The 19,716-nt window shown below is 30.7% G+C and overlaps 1 protein-coding gene and 1 long non-coding RNA gene across 2 annotated transcripts; one reads left to right on the forward strand and one right to left on the reverse strand.

The window, feature by feature from the left end:
- The first annotated feature begins 10,422 nt into the window (after positions 1 to 10,422).
- Positions 10,423 to 11,699, forward strand: LOC149571882 (uncharacterized). Its single transcript, XR_016358784.1, has 2 exons — positions 10,423 to 10,482; positions 10,569 to 11,699. It is a non-coding gene; the product is annotated as an uncharacterized LOC149571882 (long non-coding RNA).
- A 3,028-nt stretch (positions 11,700 to 14,727) lies between these two features.
- Positions 14,728 to 18,962, reverse strand: LOC149571883 (uncharacterized). The gene is made up of 4 exons (XM_089813292.1): positions 18,382 to 18,962; positions 17,290 to 17,406; positions 17,086 to 17,202; positions 14,728 to 15,081 (listed from the first exon to the last, which is right to left on the reverse strand). The coding sequence occupies exons 1-4, from the start codon at positions 18,538 to 18,540 to the stop codon at positions 15,007 to 15,009; spliced, it is 468 nt and encodes a 155-aa protein (XP_089669418.1). The 5' UTR covers positions 18,541 to 18,962; the 3' UTR covers positions 14,728 to 15,006.
- Positions 18,963 to 19,716: the final 754 nt, after the last annotated feature.

Raw genomic sequence — 19,716 nt, forward strand, 5'->3', positions numbered from 1 at the left:
TAATTTTTTAAAATATAATCTTATGGGAACAAATTAGATTATCAATAATTTTCAATTTCAATAATATAATATTTAAAAATATTTTTTAAATAGATTAATAAATATTATTTATTTAAATTCAATTTATCAAATATGAAAAAAATAATAATCATTTTTAAAAATTCCATAAAAAAATCTATTATGAAAAATGAATAAGAGAAACAAATTTTTTTCTTTTTTAAATAGCATCTCTAACAAATATTCTATTCACTAAATAAATTATAGAAACTACAAAACAATAATTAAAGAAAAAACTAAACTAATATAAAAAATAAATTAAAATAATTTAAAAACTAAAACCTAAATCAATTTTAAAAATCAAAAGTTAAATAAATAGAGATCACAACATGAGCTAATGTGGAGATCACAAATAATTATTTTTTAAATAAATAGGAAAAAGAAAACAATAGTTGTGAAGATTTAAAATATAATCTTATATGAAAAAATTAGATTATTAATAATTTTCAATTTAAATAACAAAATATTTACTAATTTTTTTAAAATAGATTAATAAATATTATTTATTGAAATTCATTTAATCAAATATGAAAAAATAATCATTAAAAAAAAAAGCCATCAAAAAATCTATTATGAAAATTTAATAAGAGAAATACAGAATAATAATATGAAAACAATAGCAATGTCTCTAACAAATATTCTATTCATTAAATAAATTATAGAAACTAAAAATAATATTTAAAGAGAAAACTAAACTAATATTAAAAAAAAAATTAAAATACTTTAAAAACTAAAATCTAAATCAAATTTAAACATAAAAGTTAAATAAATAGAGATCACAACATGAACATGAGCTACTGTAGAGATTACAAGTAATTTTTTTAATTAGATAGGGGGAAAAAAAAAGTTAAAAGTGGAGATAACAAATAATAAATATAAAAAATAAGAGTTAAAAGTGAAGTGACATAAAAAATGGTTGGTAAATAATTAATAAGAAGAATTTACAATGTTTTAGCCAAACTAAAAAAATTTCATTGACAACTTTTCTGTCAAAAATTCAATTTCCAGGAACAAAGTTCCCACAAATAGCGTATCAGCTAAATTATATCATTTAAAAGAATAAGATATGCATGTTTTAAATAGATTTGAGGATAAACAATTAATGCTATTGGCAACCAATTAGTAGGAATTTAACTTAATTTTTCTTATTTTATTTAATAGTAATATAATTTTTTAATTATATTTATAATTGTAAAAATATATAATACAATTTGAAAAGAGAGTTTAAATTTTATCAAATCTTATTATATATTTATGATTAAATAAAATATTCAATCTAAATCAATATTTTTACAGCTTAAAATATTAATTTTTTCATCTTTAAAAAACATTTCAAATAGGTTCTCTTGTTTCACTACATCGTAAATAAATTCATAATTTAAAACATCATAATTAAAATGTACCCTAATTTTAAATATTCATAATTTAAAAACCATAATGTAATAAACCCTAATTCTAAATATTCATAATATAAAAATCATAATGTAATAAACCCTAATCCTAAATATTCATAATTTAAAAACCTAATTCTAAATATTCATAATTCAATAAACTTAATCCTAAATATTCATAATTCAATAAACCCTTAATATTAAGTTAATAGTAACCCTAAGTTTATATTTATCGTATTCCTAATTGGATAAACCCTAATCCTAACTATATACATACAAAAAGTTTACGATATGTTTGTGTGCACTATATGAACTAAATATGGATTTGAAAAAATATTGCACATGCACATACCTTTCCTCGTATAGTTTCCTTGCTAAATTTTTTTGATGATTTTCATCTTCTTGTTTGTCAATTCTTCTTCATGAATATTTCTTTGCTTTTTTTCCTTTAGTGCCCATGTCGCAAATTTTTTTTCAAAATTTAAAAAGAGATGCATTTTTATAATACTTAAAATAATGGTATTTTTTTAAAATTAATTAGTCATGATATTTTTGGGGGGTAATTCTATTTCAAGAAAACACTATTAAAAATTATTTAAATAATAATATATTTAAAATTAATCATTTTATAATTTTTTGAGGAACGATGATATGTTTAATTTTTTTTATTAAAGAGAACAAGAAGAGGAAGCAAAGGAGGAGGAAGTGGTGGAGGAGAAGTAGGATACGAGAAAGAGGGAGAGGAAGACAAAGTCATAGAAGATGAAGAATAACAGGTCATGAAAAAATACTACACAAGACATGAGTTGTTTGAAATATAGTTTTTCATATTAACTATAAAGAGATCAAAAATATTATAGAAAGTTCACTGAGTAGCAATAAAGAGGCAAAGCCTCAACTTGAGATCAAAGTATCATAATTACAAATAGCTCAAAAAGAAGTAACTGAAAAGCTAATGTAGGACATCATAGTGGGTATCAACCCAAGTAGTCCACCCAAGTGGGCCTTCCATCCACACAATACTTCTGCACTCCTAGATCTGAGTCAGCATAAATATCTCCTCCTTCCTAGTATTGACATTTTTCATGATTTCTTTGTTCAGTCTTTTCTAGGTTAGTTCAAAAATCTAGAGATCATCAAGGGTTCTCATCTACTTGAAGTCATGCTTTAACTCATAGAAGAAGAAAGTAGCATGCCCATCCTTAAGAAATATTCTCAGCTTCTCTTTATCAGTCATCATGGTTGTATGGACTTGCAGAAATATTTTAAAATGTGTGAGTTTTCAAAAAAACTCAGTAAGAACTCTCGGCTTACCTTGATACCTTTCCTCATTCCTGCTCTTTCAGATCTACTAGAGGATGTTAGAAGACAACATATTCCAAAAAAAATTGGCATCCTTATTAAGACCATTGATATGTTTGTGTAGTTTTTTATTTTTCCTATTTTGCTAAGTTTTTACTACACTTTTAATAATCTCTCTTAGGTTAATAAAGCATGTCTTATTAGGTGAATGGTTGTGAGGTGTCACCTTCCTACATGTGAGCATCCATTAGCTATCTTGGGAAGATACTTTGCTATCTTTAGTCTGATAGATGGTTGCTCCTCATTGGTTGGTGTTGCCACCTCCTCCCTCTTCCTAGCCTATATAAGCATGCTACCTGGCTTGTATTTGTATCTCTTGCTTTTGCATCCTCTTAATGCTATTTTGCTTCCAACATTTGCATTACTCTCTTGGAGACTAACTGTATGATGCTATTTTGATTTTGTATCATTTGCATTCATAGTTTAGATATTTATTCTTTGCACTACTTTTCTGGGTTATTAATCTTATCAGATTCTAACATGGTATCAGAGCAAGCTTGCTGCTTGCTATTCGTGGTTTGTTGACGCATTTCAGAAGCTGCATTTTTTAAGGGTTTTAGAAGCTTTTTATGTGAATTTAGGGGGGGCCTTTTTTCTAGTCACTTTGGGCTCAAACGGACATCACCGTTGCGCTTAGAGTGCCCAAAAACCCTAGAATCCATATAAAATTTGTCCATTTTGGACACCGTTGGTTTGGGAGGCAAAAAAAAATTTGTTCGACAGGGCCATACGATCCCTACATGCAGTACAAGGCGTCAAAAAAAAATTGAAAAAAAATATAAAAAGGTGATTAAAAAACTCGCCGCAGTTGAAGAAAACCGTTGGTGGTCATCGCAACCGCTTGCGGTTGGCGGTAACCACCTACGGGAAACTGCTGGCGGTCCCGCCGACCGCAGCGGCCTCTGGTGGCCTACCGGCATTGTCTGCCACAGCTCCACTGCAGCGGCTCCGCCCCGCGGTGGCGTTAGCCCTTCCACCACACCGGCCGCTGCTTCGCCGGCGGTGCGGGGGTGGTGGAGATTTTTTTTTAAAAAAAAAAATTTTAGTAAAAAAATAATAATTTTTCATGCATTCTGGAGGCCCTGGTGAATTTTTCTCCATAACTTGAGCGTACGGACGTATTTTTTTTATTCAAAAAATGTGTCAAAAAGCTGGTTCCAAAATGGAGATGCTGGTATAGGTCTTTTTGGGGTTTGATGCAGTTTGGTTGCCTGTTTTGGCAGTCAAAGCTAGATGTTTTGTTTTGCACTCTGGGAGGCGTATCTTGAGCTTTCGATCTTTGATTTTAGACTTCTTTATATCACTGGAAAGATCTTTCTGTGCTCTTTCCAGTGATGCTAGTTATTGTTCTAGATTCTGTTCCAGGAACATCCTATTCAATCTTTTGCATTTTAGCATTCTAGTGGATATCTTGTTTGTTTCAGGTCTGGAGATCGATTTTGTTGCTTCAGTTGCTTCGTTTTGGGCTCTACCTTCTGTTGTTTTAGCCTTATGTTTTTTTTATCATTGTTGATATTCATTATAAGCATCTTTATGCAACGCACTGAGATAAAGTGTCACTCTTACGTTTCGGGATCCTTTTCATCATTGTGATTCGTTGTACTCGCACTATTTTATAAAGTGTCATGGGGGGGATAGTTGTTTGCCGCTTATAGGCCCTCTTTCTCTTTTTTCTCATGTAGTGTCAATGACACATGCCTTTATTGGTGTTTGTACCTCACTCTTGATCTGTTTGGCTCCTGTGTTGTAGGAGATTTTTGGCTCATCTTTTCAGCTACCTGTCACCTCACCTACCTTAAGGGGAGGTTATATTGCTATTCTATGCTTCTTTGGTTGATGGTTCGTTCCTTCTATTTCCATGGAGGTTCTACAGATCAGCATTTTTATGCAACGCACTGAGATAAAGTGCCACTCTTACGTTTCGGGATCATTTTCATCATTGTGATTCGTTGTACTCGCACTATTTTATAAAGTTCCATGGGGGGGATAGTTGTTTGTCACTTATAGGCTCTGATACCATGTTAGATTAGGTGAAAAACTAATCTTCCAAGAACACCTGCATGCATAACCCTGTCACATGGATGAAGCAAAGAACAAAAGCAAGAAAAAATTATAGAGGTCAAAAAGCCAGATCCATCTTATGGACATGCAAAGAGCAATATCTCATATAATCCAATAAGTGAATCAATAAAATACAAAGAGGTGAATCCTTATAAAGGAATCACGAAACTCAAAAAGGGAAACTAAATCTTAAAAAATCTAGGTTGCACAATATAATTAATAAAATATTAATTATATGCACCTACAAGATAGCTTAAGAAAACAAGAGTAATAGGCAACTTAATTAATTAAATCAAAGTGATTCAATTAATAAGTGCAAACAAATAATTACTCTAACAACCCCCCTTAAGCTAAGCTCATGAGGTAAGCTAACCTAGCACAGTTATGAAAGAAGAATTGGTTCCCAGCAACAAGGCCTGATCAGGTACCCAATCACAACAAAATCTCTATAAAGTGGAGAAATAGAGAAAACCACATGGGAAAAACCCTACTCCAAAAAGAGATAGCAAAGAATGTTCTAGAAGAAGAAACAAAGAGATCAGAAGAGAACCATTGAAGCATGAAGAGCCGCCAAACTTTGTCAAAATGTTGATCTGTAGAACCTCCATGGAAATAGAAGGCATGAACCATCAACCAAAGAAGTAATAGGGCCAACAGGTGAACCCCCCCATAATGTTGAACAGGGAGAGGGGTGATAGGAACACTGAAATGCAATGCCAAAAACATCTGCTTTTGCATATCTAGGATCTTGTACACCTTGTGTTTGTTTGTACTCGCACTCAGTTATAAAGTGCCATGGGGGGTCATGATGATTTTCCATTTTGTGTTCATCCACCTTTGTCAAGTGAATTTTTCTTCCACGACATTAGCCCATGCAGTGTGTCGGTGACACCGCCCTTTATCCTGTGCTTGTACTTCTATTGCACTATTGGTGTTCCTAATTCTCCTTCTTGAAGATGTTTTTGGCATTGCATTTTAGTGTTCCTATCACCCCTCTCCCTGTTCAGCACTATGGGGGGGTGCACCTGTTGGCTCTATTGCTTCTTTGGTTCGATTGAGTGATCTACATATTCAATTTTTGTTCCTATGTACTAGGCGGATGCACTGGCTAGGAACCTATGCATTTCGGTGAGATGGTTCATCTACTATATAAACACTCATTCATTCCTACCTTTGGAGGTCACCTCTTCGATTGATCAGCTCTTTAGACTTTGTCTTCTCTACCTGGTCTCGCACTATTTCAATGGGGGTTCCAGCAATTTCTTCTGACAGTGTTTGCAGCTTCATGCTTCGGAGATGCTTCATGCTCTTTTTTTGTTCCTCTCTTTGGGACATTTCCTAGATTGGAGGCTTAGTTTCCTTCATCTATTTCTTTTTCTTGTATTGGGTACCTGATCAGGCCTTGTTGCTGGGACCCATTTTCTTGCTTTCATAGCTTTGCTAGGTTAGCATCCACCTAAGCTTCGCTTATGGTGGGGGTGTTAGTGTAGTTTTTTATTTTTCCTATTTTGCTAGGTTTTTCCTACACTTTTAATAATCTCGCTTAGGTTAATAAAGCATGTCTTATTAGGTGAATGGTTGTGAGGTGTCACCTTCCTACATGTAAGCATCCATTAGCTATCTTGGGAAGATACTTTGCTATCTTTAGTCCGATAGATGGTTGCTCCTCATTGGTTGGTGTTGCCACCTCCTCCCTCTTCCTAGCCTATATAAGCATGCTACCTGGCTTGTATTTGTATCTCTTGTTTTTGCATCCTCTTAATGCTATTTTGCTTCCAACATTTGCATTACTCTCTTGGAGACTAACTGTATGATGCTATTTTGATTTTGTATCATTTGCATTCATAGTTTAGATATTTATTCTTTGCACTACTTTTCTAGGTTATTAATCTTATCAGATTCTAACATGATATGACTAGTACAAATATCAAGAATATTCACATTAATAGGATAAAAGATACCAAACATATTCTAGATCTTTTTGGCAAATAAACAATAAAAAAGAATGTGCCTACCAATTTTAGGCAGCCTGCATAAGTTACAAATGTCAGCATTATGACCATCTTTTTTAATGGGGATTCTATCAAGCAAAACTAACCATTTAAAACATCTGATTTTAGGCTCAACAGGGCCTTTCCAGAGAACATCAAGGTAATTTTTCCACACCTTGGCATCAAGAGAGGAATACCAAACAGTGCTAATGTGATGAATGATATCTTCATTATGATCAATAATGTTGTATATGTTTCTAGCTTTGAGATTAGCTATGATGACCCCATCTGACCACTTACATTTTAAGTGTCTATGGGAATCCACATGACAAACAAAAGGAAGGTTTTTAGAAGCTTGAGAAATTATATTATAATTCTTCTTGTTAGAATTAGGGATATTAAACTTAGTTTTGAGCTCATCCTATTGAATGAGTTTATCCCGCTTGAAGATGTCAACCAGTTGGGAAATACCTTTTGGCAAAGCATCCTTGGGAGAGGGCTAAGGACTTACCATTCAAGTGTAAGTTCCACCAAATGGACCTTTTACCATGGAGCTACATGTCACTATGAAACTCCTTATTAATGATAAATTTCCAGACATGATCCCAAGCTCTCTAGATAGATTTGAAAATAGTAGAACCTTGAACAATAACTAGGAAGTTACCAACAATAAGATCACAAAAGGGGAGATTTTTTCAAGTTTTGGCTTTTTTAGGACAACCTCTCTCAATGTTATGTCTAACAAGAACCTTCCAAGGATTATTACCCTCCAGAGAGTGAAAGATCCATTTGGCAAATAGGGCAATACCTTGAATCTTAAGGTCTTTAAGCCTTAGCCCCCCAAGGATTTTTTCAGTATGACACCAATCCCACTTGACCACATGCATCTTTCTATTACCTTTATCATTAGACCATAAAAAAAGTCTAATAGCCTTCTGTATTCTCAAATTTGGTAATTATTGAACATCCAAGCAGAAGATAATAAATATTATAAGAAGACAACATCTTTTGACAAACCTAGATTCTTCTAGCAAGACATCAAGACCTATTATGCCATTTGTTAAGCTTTGTATCAATTTTTTCCTTAATCTAAGACCACATATCTTTAAGAGAGGGTTCAACAGAAAAAGGAATACCAAGGTACTTGACAATCTTACTAGGGCCTCCCCATTGGAAGCTATATTGAGTGAACCAATTAGGGGGCTAGTCATCCCATCCTAGGTAGATTGACTTGGCTTGGGAGATACCAGCACTAGAAATGGTATAGAACAAATCCAACTTAGTTTGCAAAGCTTTACAATTCCTATCAATGAACTCAAAAAATAAAGCAGTATCATCAACAAAATGACTATTTATGAGCTCATCATTATTGGGAAGATAGAGGCCTCTAACTTTAGGGGACAACATGTTATCTCTAAGGATATAAAACAGAAGTTTAGCAGCAATGACAAATAGAGCAGGGGTCAGAGGACATCCTTGCCTGATGGACCAACTAAGAGGAAAGGGATCGGAGTGGGAACCATTGATTTCCACTTGAGCAAAGCTATCTTTAAGAAAAATTTGAACAACATTGCAAAAATAAGGGGGGAAATTGAAAGCTTCCAGCATCATAAGGATAAATTTCCATTTGACCCTACCATAAGCTTTCTTAAATATTATGAATTTTATAGGTAATAAAATTTTATGAATTTGAGTTTTATAGGTAATGACAGTTTAATTATGCTGATTTACAACTTTGGTTGAAGATTTTAACAGTGACATTGGCCAAATCATTCAATGTGTTTTGACACTCTATTTTTTTGAAGACTTAAATGATAAAAAAATGCATCCAATTAGACAAGAGCCTACAACATGGATAATATTATTATTATAATCAATATTTTTAATTAGTTATAAATAATTCAACCTAAAACAATTAACTTTTATTAAATATATTTTCAAAAAGGATTATAGTTAATTTAAAGATTAATAAGGAGTGATTAAATAATAATAAAGTTCTATTAGAAAGTCTCTTTTTAAGGATATTTTAATCTCAAGAATCTAAATGCATCATAATCATATTTATTACTTATTAAAATATTTGAGTTTCAACATTTTCTTTGAGAAATAACTATTTAAATAGGATGTATAGAAACCTTTCTAACTGTTATCATCAAGTGACTCCTCCATAGAGCCTATTGTTGTAAATTAAGAAAATTAAACCAAATCATTTACATTGGAAATATTAAACATTAATGAATCATATTCACCTTAATAAAAATTAACTCTTAAAAATTATTAGGTTTACAATCTACTTGGCCAATATTAGCCTACCGACAAGTATTAAAAAGAAGATGAAATGTTTTTGAAGTTGTAAAAAACTATATCGACAAATATTAAAAATTATATTATCATGAAATTAATCCTTGCCAAATTTTGTTGACACGTTTTCAAAAGAATAGACCTCAAACAACTATCAGCTATACCTTTGCACATATTCTTAGGCTAGGGTCGCATGGGTCCCTGCTTGCTTAAAAATAGAGCAGGTGTCGCTGAGCTCTTTTTAGGAACATTTAAAGGGGAGCGGTCTCATGGGCATGACATTTAAATTTGCTTTAAAAAATTAGCTTATAAATTGAAGGAAATATTAAAAATATAAATTGTTGTTTTTAGAATTTTTGGTAGGATGATTTTAATTTGGAAGAAAAATGAAGAGTAGGTTCTTGCCAAGTGGCAGAATTTTTCCCTAAACAGTAGGGGCTATTTCCAGCCAGCGCCCCCCACCCTTTTGCATCCGCTCAACTAAAAAGTAGGGGCTCCTAGTTAATAGGAAAAGATTCGAAATTAAGCTTTAGCCCCCAAAAAATATTATCATGGGACCTCCAGCTCCTTAAATATAGAGCCCAAGCCCCCATGGAACTCCAGAGTTAGTGCAACCGCTAGTTATATTGCAAAGGAATCTCTTTTTCGCTGAGATAGCTGTCACCTTATCACTTGTGGAATGTCTTTTGCCTTTGAAATGGTCCCGTGCATTCTTTTACTTTCACTTCTTTCTAAAAAATTATTCATTTCATATCAAATTTCGTCGATCATATCAAACCCAACTCAATCATTTTCCTCCTTTACAACGATCGCTCATAAATATTCGATTAGTCGACACTGATGAGATTTTGGATTATTAAAGCGCTGACATATTCCAAGTGATGTCGTAAAGCATAGGAAATAAGCAGAATAGAGCGTAAAGAAGAATAATGGCCTATAATTTGCTGAGTATAAAAATAGTTTATACAATTGCATTTAGTATATCAACTTGCTCGACTGACATTTTCATAATAAATAAATAAACCCATGTTCGATTAACTTTTAAAAGCATCCTTGTTCAATTCAGCCTTCCTAACCTGTTCTGAAAAATAAAATCAATCAATAATTTGTTCTATTCTGCTTTCTTTGTTTATTAGATTATTTTTTAATTGATAATAAAGATAATACTTCCACTTCATAATAAAGTAAGCAGTGGAATCTTTAGATAAGTTTATAAATAGACCAGCTATCCTGGAAAGAAACTAAATAATTTCTCCTGCGTTTTGCAGGAATACAGAGGAAAACATCTTCATACAAGGGCTTCGTTCAATCTGTTGCAGGTAAACAAGATTTCGAGATTTCATTCCTTTTGAAGCTTTCTTTGGTTTGTTATTTATAGTATTTACTCAATATGTGTTTGGTGCAGGTTGTGCGCCTTAACAATTGAGTCACAACAGCTTCAATTTCTCTGCTTTCTCGAAAAGTTATTTTTCCCTTCAAACTGAACTGTGAAAAATATACCATTTCCCATTCCTTATCATTAGCTTATAAAAAAATATAACGGCCATACTGTCTGATTGTAAGAAAAATTTAGGTTTGCAAGTAAATTAATTCTTCTAAAAAAAGAGAGTTCAGCCGTAAATGGTTATATAGTTTTGTCTTCCTATATTTCAAGGATAGGTTTATATTGAACTTGATGAGGAGCATTTTGCATGGCAAAATTATTATTTTTTTCTAAAAAGAGAAAAAAGGAGAAAAGAAAAGAAAAGGGGATTTCTATTTTCGAGGTGCATAGGTGGCATAATAGTAAAAAATAAATAGTTGTCATTCCATTTATCGAGGTGTGTGAGTAGAATTCTAGAAAGTTATGAATATTGTAAAAAGTTGTGGATATTGAAGAAGGTTATGGAAGTTGTAGAAAGTTGTGGATATTGTGTAGGAGGAATTCTAGAAGGTTGTGGATAAGTCATGTATTGGGTGGTAAGTGTCTACTTAAGCAAAGCATATGAGCATTTCTAATCAAGCTCGAAGGTAGAAGCTTGAGGAGTAGAAGCTCGAGAAAGAGAAGCTCAAGGTGAAGCTTGAGAAGTGGAAGCTTGAGAAGGAGAAGCTCGAGAAGTAGAAGCTTTGGAAGGAAAGCTTGGAAAGGTGAAAGTTGTGGAAGGTGAAGCTTGGAAAGCTTGGAAGGCTTCAAGGTGTGAAAGAGAAGGAGGGAGTGAAGAGTGAGTTTTTCCTGAGTCTATGGACAGAGCGCCGAATGTGAGGCAGTTTACAGCAGGATTGTGATGGAGTTGTGAGTGTGTAGACAGAGCGCTAAATGTGAGGCAGTTTACACTTGGATCTTGGATAAAGTTAGAGAAGAGCTAGTGGCTACGGTTTAGAAACAAGGAAGTTGTTTGGTGGCTTGCGAGCACAAGTTGAGATCTCAGAGGTTTCTACCAGAGTGTGGATCTGGGCTAGCTTGGGTTTAGATTGGATCTTGAGAGATCTTGCAGACATGTTATTGTAATTGCTATTGGATTTTCAAGTATAATAAAATTGTCTTCATATTGTTGCATTCTTGGTTGTGAGTTGGTAGGGTGGTGTGGCCCTTCGTCAGTGGTATCAGAGCATACCTACATTAGAACTAGAACATAAATGTATTTTCTAAGCTTTAATTTTTGAGATTTCATTATTTGTTTTGTTTTGCATTAAGTTTCTCTCTGAAAGGTGGGGAGTGTTATCTGCTACAATAAAGATTAAATATTATTATTTTGTTAATTATTTTAATTCTATTAATTTTTTATTTTTTCTATTTTTGTTAAGTTTTATTTTATATAAAAGAAATATGTTATCCAACAAAGAATATTCAGTTATAGATTTTTATTTTATTTATTATTTTCAAGTTTTCTAATTTTTAACTTTTACTATTTTTCTTTTTCATTTCATGTAATTTTTAATTTATTTTTATTTATAGGTAAGACATGAAAGATCAATCATCATTAGCAAATACTATTGCATTCACTTCTCTCCAATTAGCAATTAATTCTCAATCAACCAATAAATTAAGTCTACAACTTATTCAAGTGCACTTTGAATATTAAAAAATATAAACTTTAAATTTTGATTTGTTACATATTTCCTTAATTTGTTGTAAGTTGAGTTTTTTATATAAAATTGATGTATGCATTATTATTCATTTTTTATAGGTAATCGGCCGAAGCCTTGATTATTTATTATTTATTTATTATTATTGTTAAAATTAATTATTTTTATGTGTTAATCTTGAGTAAATTTGAACCCAAGACCTCCCCGATGAGAGGCTCACAATTTACCATTGCATTGTAAACTCTTTCCTATGTATGCAATATATTATTATTAATATAGTATAAAGAATTCTTTTATGATTATTATGATATACTAAAAAATCTAATTAAAAAACATATATGATGTTAATGTTTGATATATAATATTGGATGAATATGTTTCATTACTTTTTCCCACTTAACATATTTTTAAAGTTTTGATATTAATTTGTACATAATGCAATTGTTCTTCTAAATATTTCTATACTTAACATAAATAAAATTTACTAATCATAATTAAGAGTTATTATACTTTTCCTTTAAATTAAATTTTAGATTAAATAAATCATTAAAATTAATTTATAATTATTGTTAGTGCTAAAATTATATTAGAATTAATTCCATAATAGTTACTTTGGCATTATGTGTTGTGTTTAATTATTATTGTTATTTATAAAGTTTGATTAGACTAGAGTCCAAGACCTCTTAGATAATAGACTCACAATTCACCATTGTTGTAGGCTCTTGCCTACTTTCTTAATTTAATTTTATGTTAAGTATAAATAATAACAATTTAAACTAGAATATTTATTGTAATATGATATTTATATTTTGTTGGATTTTGTAAAATTGCTTTTTGGTAAAATTTTGAATTAAATTTACAAATAGATTTTAATATTATAATATTTTCAATTTTCAAATGATTTATTCATCTAATATTTTTGTATATATTTTATAATATTACATTATTTAAATTTTGTTACACAATGATTCAAATTCAACTATATATATAGTAAATATAAAATTTTCAAATATAGGTGAAAAACAAAAGAGTAAATAGTATATATTTAATTTAATTAATTATTTATTAATTTTTGAAAATATGGAATACATTCATCAAAGTAATTTTAGACATTTCATAGCAAAATGTTTTGACAAACATTTTCAAAATACCCAAATATTGTTCTTTATAGTTCAAGATATCAAATAATGTGTATCTCAATTTACAATAATGAATAATTCTTAGTGCATTAATTTTAACTATTTTTGACAAGTATGGTAAACTAAAATGAAATATCACCAATCTTAAAAAATGAAACAAATATCTCTCATAAATTTTAAATGGGCCAATGAAGTATATTTAGAACACCTAAGTTAGACTTGCTATTAACTTTTCAAACTCATTGACTGGGCCAATGAAGTATATTTAGAACACCTAAGTTAAACTTGTTAACTTTTCAAACTCATATGGATAAAATCTAGTGATACCAACTTTATAAAATAGTGAACGAACAAATTAATGTATACTCTATCATATATTACATATGCAATAATATTGACAACTTAGTAAATTTTGAAATGTAAGAAGAAAAATCAAGTGCAGCTAAGACAATGTTCTCGTTTATTACAAAAAAAGACCTTAAGTTATAGTCTCTATTCAAAGAATATGAGACTAATTGAAAAAATAAAAATTGGAAAAACATATTAAATAAATGTCTATATATTTAGTATTGGTTAAAATCTTCCTTATAACTCTACAATATCTTATTGGAAGCTCAAATAATAGCATATTATGTCAATTATTATGATATAAATATAGTACATAATTTTCCTATTAACAATCTAAAACATAGTGTAGCATATGATATTTTTAATGGGTGTTTAATAGATACACTATAAACATATCTCATTATAATAAGATAGCTAAAATATTCTACAAGTAACTAATAGAGAACAATTAAAAAAGTGAAGATAATGATACTAACATGACCTAAGAAATAACCTTTTAAAATTTCAAATCAATATAATAATTTGTTGCTAACCATCAAAGTCTCGGATTTCTAACCACTTTATTATAAGAAAGTATTTTGGCCTTTAGATTCATGCATGAAAATACAAGATAAGGGGGCATTTTAGGGTTCAATTAAAAAATAATGTAAGAATATATATAATGATGGAAGTTTCATGTTGTTGATTAAGTTATTAAAATTATCTAAGAATGATAGTTCTTCTACATCTAAAATATTCAACTTCTATCCTAATTACCCACTACTATGATAGTAGTGACTAACTACTCACATCTAACTACCAACAAATGTGTGACAATATCAAATAAATGAGAGCTTTAACCTATTAAGTAAAACAATGAATTTTATCAGCAAAAGCTTTAAAAAAACATAATGAAACGTGGGTCAATGAGTTTGACTCAAAATCACACAACTAAATCTTGATAGTAATATCAGAATTTGATTTCCTGTGGAAATTATCTCCTACTTAACAATAAATTTTAACAGCAAAAGATTAAAAAAGAAAAAAATCAACCTCGTTGAAATGATTTATATCTACTATTCTCGCATTACGTCTCAAGTATGCAGTCATCTTCCCGTTGACAGCTTTTCACAGTTTTAAAACGAATAGAAAATTTGCTAAATCCTTCGATGAAATGCAAATTCAAATCATACAAAATTTCTACTTTCTCTATCTGTGGGAGAAATTTAGAGTGGATTGCAAGTGCATAATTTGATCTTTAGGGGCACCCTTTTTATCAGGAACATTTTGCCTTGCAAGACAATATATCAGTTAATAGTGTGAGGGGTCGCGTCCTTTGTCAGGGTTGGGATCCTTGGGACCTGTCCTACGCACCAATAGTTTTCTCTGCAATCGAGAAAGAGACAATATTAAACTAACACTAACATTAAAATTCCTACTTTTATTATTAATGTTAGGTATATGAAATCCAATCATGTCTAAAAGTAATGTTAGTTATATAAAGTCCAATCATATTTGTAACAGTTACTGCAATAGGAGAATATTCTGCCTAACATAATCAGTCCTGTTAGTTGTTACAGTAAAACTCTTTCTTCCAATTCCGTAAACTGTATACTGTTTAGATATTGATGGACACTACCGGTAGTATTGTACTATGAGAGATTAATAAAACTGAGAATTCCAGGTTGAAGAGTGGATGTAGCCTTGTTTAGAAGTGAAGTATTAAAAAATTTATTGCTTGTATGAAAGTTCTTTTTATTTTATTTTATCTTTTAAAATTTGAAATCAATAATTAGTATCAGAGTCAGGTAAGGCGAGAGTAGAGATGGAAGATGGTGAAGTTGATCCTATCATTAATGAATTTCTTGGGAACTTAATTTTGATAGAGAGTGATGTTGCGTGTGCAAAGAAAAAAAGAATCCACCATGTGCATTGATGAGAGGGCTGGGAAGATAAGACTAAAGAGCTCAAGCTGGATCAGAGGATTTTAAAGCTCTTCAATATGAGCTTGAAGCAATTCTTGAGCAGACCGTAAATGGTGATGTACAACATAAAGAAAGTTTTATAAAAGGATTGAAAAAGAAAGCAAAGGAGGAGAAAACTAGGGAGTGTAACATTTGGCATTAGCCTTTTATGGTATGACTTCTCTTATTTCTAGCTTTATACTAGATGATCCAAATAGATTTGAAGTCAAAGAAAAATTGTACATATGTCTCTACAGAATGAAAGTTTGGGACAAACAAGAAAAAGGTTGTAGAAGATGAAAGGACAGATGAGAAGGTTGAAGATGAAAAGACAATAAGGTAGCAAAAGATGTGACTGCATGAGAGAAAACCATGGTTGAAAGAAGAGGCTGATGTATTGACTAAGAAGATGGCCCAAAAGTCTAAGTAATTTCTCGATTTGTAGAAGAGGAGCAAAAGGGAAAAGCTATGACTGAGGAGCAAAGAACGAAGTCTGCAGATTAATGGTCATGTTCATACGATCGTTGGTGATTGTCTTTTAACTATTCTGCACACTTCGAGGGGTTTGGTGTGAATCTGGATTCTAATATGAATCCTGTAATGGGAGAAAAGAGTGGAATTTCTATAGAATGTCTAAGTGAGTTATTATTAAACATCATACACTTAGCAGAAAATTAAATATAGAAAAAATAAGTCAACTTTGACCATTTAACACTTTTAGTGTTGGAATGAAGTTTAGGGTGTGATATTTAAGCAATCCGTCTAAATGAGCAAGGTAGAAAGGAATACATGTTAGATTTTATCTTGTTGAATGTTCAAATGATCATGCTAGATTTTATTTACTGTGATAGAACTTGGAGAAATCGCATTAGAAATGTGCAAGAACAACATTTCATTCTGATGAAATCTTCTCAAAACCTGTTTGTTGTTTGTGATTGAGCTTTCTTTCTCAAGTTTTTGGTGTTTGGTCTTCATGTGGGAGATGGTTAGGTGTATGAAATCTAATCATGTTTGTAATGGTTACAACTGTTGGAGAATAGAATATTCAGACTGACATAATCAGCCCTTTCAGTTGTAAGAGTAGAACTCTTGATCTTCCATATTTCATATACCGTAGACTTTATATATTGATGAACACTGCCATTGTATTGTACCATGAAAATTAAAAAAAACTGAGAATTTAAGTTTGAAGAGTGGACATAACCTGTTTACACATGAACCACTATAAAATTTATTGTCTTTTGCGTAAATGTTCTTCTGATTTTTATTTTTACTTTTCTTTTTAAAGTTGAAATCAACAATTAATTCGTACTTTTAAAATTCCATTTGTAAAGGTTACCTCTACAACAAACAAGAATGCTTTGGCACAGACATTTTTATTACTAAATTCCTTTACTCGAGAATTAAAAAGGACGTTAACACTTACTTGTCCATTAAACCACCTCGATTCCTTAGACCACAACTTTTCTTCCTCTTCATCTCTCAATGTAAAACTTTTCATCGGGCTTGCTGGATTTTGAAGTGCGGCCATTATACCATCTACCTGCACATGGAAACAATATTTTTTCATAAATAAGAATGAAATAAAATAAGTAAAAGTAAAACAACCATTTCTCTTCATCTTGCAAACCTTATTATCTACGGCAGGGCCGCATGGCCTCTCGAGAATAAATTTTTCCTTATGAAACTTCCTCCAGACAGGAACTGACAGAGTGGAAGATGACGTTTTACGTGCTCTTACAGGTACCTGAAAGAGAAAATCCATAAAATTGAATTAAATCAGTTTTCCTCATAGCATATATTAATTGGAAATAAAAGTATTGTTAATGTTTTATAGAACAGGACATTGAAATACACAATTTCCTTATTGTTCTAAAACTTTTACATGATGAGTTTGAAACAACTGTAACATGGAATAAAAGCAGAACAATCAAATCGACAGCAAAAACTTAATTATTTATTAATTTCGAAAGTATTTCCAGACTTCCCTTGATAATTCTTCTTCCAAATACAAAAACAGAGTTAGCTTTGTCCTTATCAAAACAATTTCAAATGTTACGCACACATTAGATGAAATTGACAAGAACAAATTCTATAGAGTCTAGACCCCGCAAATTATGCCAAAGTACAGTGATTCGTACAGCAAGTTAAAGCAAAAAATAATGGACGGGGCTACTCCTTACCAAATGTACCTTTAACCAAATTTGAAAAAACTGAAAATTTACTAGAATTTTACAAAATTACGAGTATTTTCTTTTCATTATCTGTATCTCCTGTACTGTAAATAGATCCAATAAAACACTTTGAAAAATATAATAATATATATTTGTCAATCTATTTTTTGTACATTTTTTTTTAGAGCTTAGCTAAGGCCACTAAATAGGAGAGAACCAGGGGATGGATCAGATATAAAAATTCTCCAGATTTACTAGAGGACAAAACTATGACAGGGACAGTTGGATTGATAATTTGCACAAGAATAACAAATTAACCATTAAGAAAAATAAAACATTTTTGGCAACAAAAATCATGCTATACATTAAATCATCCCTCTTCTTAATAGTTAGAAGTAAGAAAATAAGAATATAAATTTAATTCAAAAGAAAACATGAAACAATGAGTTTGAGTCAAACAAACATTATACAACACAAGATCATAATTTAAATTAGTCTAGAAAATATATCCCTTTAAATTGACTTAAAACTGGTTAATTGCCCCATACATTGAAAACACTGGCCGTCCCAGTTGTTGGTGATGTCCAATGTTGATCGATATAATTCTCTGCAATACTTTGGCCAGATTGAACTTCTGCTGTTGCTGCTGCTGCTAATATGATTAGCAGGGCCCAAAGAGCTATGCCAACCTTGAATTCGGTTGCCATTAAAAACCAATTTAATTGTTTCTACCTGATTGTCCCCACTCGATTAAAGAAAACCTATTTTTGAAATTGAGTAGGAGCTATCTTGTTGAATAGCACGGCATTTTATACATTTAAATCAAACTTTGTATATCAACTCCAAGGTATAAGAATTCGTTGCCGACTCTTTAGTCTTAGAAGAGACAACAGTTAAAGAATAGCTTATTAATCAGGATAAGTATAACTTGCTGAGATATGAGAAGAATAATCTTTCCGTGGCAAAAAGTAGATGAGGGCACACTTATAGAGATACGATGAACTAGTATTATATCACATGTTTACAATTATCTTCTATTTATCAATTATATCACATGTTTACATCTGTCATAATCTTCTAATCCTATAGTATGAACCAGCTGAATGATATATATAAATATTTAATGGTTAACTTCATACAAGGACACTTAGGATCTAGGTAATCTTACATGGTTTGAATAGGTATTTGCTTAAATTGTCTTAGGTCTTATATAGAAATTATTGGGAATATTCACCCACTTCTTTATTTCTACTTTTTTTTCTTTCAATTTCAAAATGTAATTCTTTTTAAACATAAATTATATTAACAAAATAAAATGAAAACCTGAAAAATATTGCATATAAACATTTAAAATATTTAGAATTTAAAATTTTTTTAATCTTATATTTAAAATTAAAATTAGTTACTCTTACAACTATTTAAAAGTAGATATTTATAATTATATAGTTTAGTCATCAATTAAATTGTTAATATATAATTGAATATCTTTTTTTTTTTTACTTTTATAATAATTAGAGAAAAAAAATCTTATCTTTATTTTAATTTCCACGTTCTACTTTATTACTCAAACCAACATGTATGGTGATGTCTATACCAGCATCAAAATGATGTTTTCAAATTAAATTTACATTTAACATATAGTTTTAAATTATTTTTTAATTAAATTATTAAAAACAAAAATTTACCATTTTGATGCCAGCATACTGACAAACTATTTTCCCAATTGAACCAAAGAAAGACTGTTTTTAGATTCAACTTCAATTTTTGTCATTCTTTGAATATTTTATTTTATTTGTTTAATGGTTGTTTCTAATTATTAATGCTTCCAATAAACCTACACACATACAAAAGTAGAAAAATATTTGGAACTATTTGTAGAATTG

This window comes from Cupressus sempervirens, chromosome 2 (genome assembly GCF_028749045.1).
Source record: "Cupressus sempervirens isolate cs-2001-9-10 chromosome 2, ASM2874904v1, whole genome shotgun sequence".
Taxonomy (NCBI): domain Eukaryota; kingdom Viridiplantae; phylum Streptophyta; class Pinopsida; order Cupressales; family Cupressaceae; genus Cupressus; species Cupressus sempervirens.

What these genes read in the sequence shown, in the direction of transcription:
- LOC149571883 (XM_089813292.1), bottom strand. Translation starts at nt 18,540, where the DNA reads ATGGCAACCGAATTCAAGGTTGGCATAGCTCTTTGGGCCCTGCTAATC. An exon ending in GGACGGCCAGTGTTTTCAAT is followed by an intron (nt 17,407 to 18,381) that starts GTATGGGGCAAT and finishes TTTCTCTTTCAG; the next exon opens with GTACCTGTAAGAGCACGTAA. An exon ending in GCCCTGCCGTAGATAATAAG is followed by an intron (nt 17,203 to 17,289) that starts GTTTGCAAGATG and finishes TTCCATGTGCAG; the next exon opens with GTAGATGGTATAATGGCCGC.